Genomic DNA, 2946 nt, shown 5'->3' on the forward strand with positions numbered 1-2946 from the left:
ACACATGGAATGAGTCACAACTCACTGCTAGAGGAATTAATTAAGTGCCTCGCATGGGACTGCACCTGGACAGAACTCTTGGAAGCTTGAACCTCGTTTTCTCCAGATTTCGCTTTGCATCCTTTTGCTGTAATAAATCACAATCACCTCTACAACTATATGCTGAGTCCTGTGAGTCCTCTCAGCAAACCATTGAATCTAGGGGTGATCATGGGAACCTCAAATAAAGGGAATAATCTCTGCATCTTTATTTGTTTTAAGTTATTACACCATTTTGTCTGACAAAAGTTATGCTCTCGTAGCAGAAAACTTGCAGAGTAAAGGAAATTGTAGCAAAGGAAGATAGCAATAATTCTCTAAGCGAGTTTTTTCCCTACATTTTATATTATATAGTTGAAGTCTTAATGAAAAGGTAATTTGTGTACTGCTTTTGTTGTTTGCTGCTGTCATTGCATATTTGTCTTGATTCTTTGGTTGTTGTTGCTAACATAACAAAAGCCATTCCCCAATGTGTTTGAAATTCCTTGCAAAGATTATTTTAATGGTTGCATAATGTTCATAACTGGCTTGCCCGTTTTCTTAAATCCTCTAGTGTTTTCAGCTTTCACGGTTGTAAATAATGCTGCAATGGGTATCTCTGAGCTCTGCACCCAAGACATACATTTCCAAAGTCGGCATCATTGCCTTGGGAAAAAAAAAGGGATGCTAGAGGGTGAATATGGGATTCACATAACTGCTGAACTCAAGTGCCCTGAGAAGAGGTGCCAAGATCAAAAAGAGGGTTTCCAATAATAGTTCTAATGACAGATACTTAACTTGTATCACCAAATAATGAATCTGTCCTAAGATCTGGCTAAATAATTGTGTTTGTTAAAATAACAACAACAATGGGTTTACCTAGTCAGCAGAGGTTTTATGTCACTAATGAGGCTTCGTCTGGGCAGCCCTCTCCATGTAGAAGATGTGTTTAAAAAAAAAAGAGCTTAAAGCATGCAAAGTACATTGCAGGTACACAAAATCAGCTCTTTGGCTGGAATGTAAGAAATGAGGTTGCAGAGGGAGGCCTTAAATGTCAGATGTCTGCAAGAAGTAATGGAGGTCGTGAAATGTCCCCCAGGAAGAAGGCGGAGGTTAATCTAATGGTGATGAGTGGGATGAAACGGAACAGGAGAGGCTGGAGTCAGGGAGACCAGTAGGCACAAGATTGGGAGAGACAGATTTTGATGGACAGCAGTGAGAAGTGCAAGGAAGGAAGAAAAAGACGAAGGGAGATAGAAAGGGAGGGATGGAGAGACGGAGGGAGGGAAGAGAAAGCCCAGGACGGTGGAAACAAAGCTGGCTTTAAAGGTAGCAAGACTTAGTGTGAATCCCAGCTCAGGTATTTATTAGCCATGGGACCTAAGCAAGTCACTTAAGCCCCTGAAGCTGTTTCCTCAACAGAAATATCAATGCCTATGTTGTAGCTGATGGTAATGATGAAAACCAATATGTACAAAGCCTCCAGCACAGTGCCTTGCAGTAATTGGATAGTCAACGACAGAAGTGGCTATCAAGACACTACCAAGAAATGACTGACAAAACCTGGTTATTACCTAGATATGGGAGAGAAGAAGAAATCAAAAATGTTCCAAAATATTAAGTCTGGATAACAGGAAGAATACTAGCAGTTATATGAGCATCACGTACAAATACTCAACTATGCATTAGTACATCTCTCCTCATGTAATCCTCAAATCAACCCTATGAGTTATATATTAATGTTTTCATTTTAAAATAAAATAAAATGAGGCTTAGAGAAAAGACATAATTTGTTAAGGCCAATTGAGCTACTAAGTAGTAAGCTCAGGGTACATTTATAGACTCAGATTCAGAGATCATTTATATTTTACCAGTGTGGAAACTGAGGACAAGTTGAGTTGAAGAATTTGCCTAACATTACACAACTGGGTGGTAGCAGAGCTGGAATAATCCTGGTCTCATGATTCACCATGAAACTATAAAGAATGAGCTAACTGGGGAGGGGGATATACATGAATAGGAGTTTCACATGGGTAACGCTTGCGGCGATGACAGGTATTTCCAGGTAGAGATCTCTAGCAAAAAGCATGACTAAAACTCAGGAATAGTATGTGGATGTAGACCTGAGAGTCACCTCCTAGAGAGGATGGCTGCTGACTGAGGAGTAAATGAGCTCCTCAAGGTAAAGAGTGAAAAATGTGAAATGTAAGAAAGCTAAAGATGAGCCTCATGTATCACAATATGGAGACTGAAGGCAGAGATTACAGGAGACCTATATTCCGGGAGTTCTGTAGACCCTGAAGGCTACAAACAGGACAGGGGACGGGAGAAAGGCTAATAAGGCTATTATTCATTGGGTATCATGATCAACTGCTGATGACTTTGGGAATAATAATTTGGGATCAATGATACAAGTGGTTTAGAAGTGAGCAGGAGGCAAGACCCAAATGCAGACCTCTCTTTCTAGATGTGTGCTAGTGAAAGAAGAGAAAGTGAAAAAAACCTAAATGAAGTAGCAAGATTCTAATGGAAGACAGCTTTGAAGGAGAGATGACACTAGCACATTTGAAGTTGAGAAGTCCAAGTTGAGAAGAGTCTGTGAATGCTTAGAGAGAGATGGAGCTTTCTGAAGGCCCACATGTCAGAAGAAGCTGGTGAGGGTTCTATGGAGAACACAGGTGAAGGGGTCAGTCTTGGGAAGGTAGAGAAACATATGAGTCTTGAGGAAAAACAGGTGAAAATGCAAAGAAATTTCAAGGTACTGGGCTTACAGAGTTATTATTATGTTCCCACGCCCAAGGACCTTGAAAGCTTATAGCTTGCTGATGAAGTCTGCCTAGGATTTTCCCATGAGTCACCTGATAGCAGAGGGAGCGTTACCTTGTGCAACCTGTCTGTCTGCCAAGACCATGTGATATCATAAAGTGT

The 2946-nt window shown here is 40.7% G+C and overlaps 1 protein-coding gene across 1 annotated transcript in view; it reads right to left on the reverse strand.

Annotated features, from left to right (window-relative positions):
- The window catches only part of CUNH3orf52 (chromosome unknown C3orf52 homolog), a 39178-nt gene that overhangs the window by 19930 nt on the left and 16302 nt on the right, over positions 1 to 2946 (reverse strand). The window contains exon 3 of the mRNA XM_019629706.1: positions 662 to 684. Coding sequence (XP_019485251.1) covers positions 662 to 684 — 23 coding nt within the window. The remainder of the gene's footprint in view (positions 1 to 661; positions 685 to 2946) is intronic.

This window comes from Hipposideros armiger, unplaced genomic scaffold, assembly GCF_001890085.2.
Source record: "Hipposideros armiger isolate ML-2016 unplaced genomic scaffold, ASM189008v1 scaffold_866, whole genome shotgun sequence".
Classification (NCBI taxonomy): domain Eukaryota; kingdom Metazoa; phylum Chordata; class Mammalia; order Chiroptera; family Hipposideridae; genus Hipposideros; species Hipposideros armiger.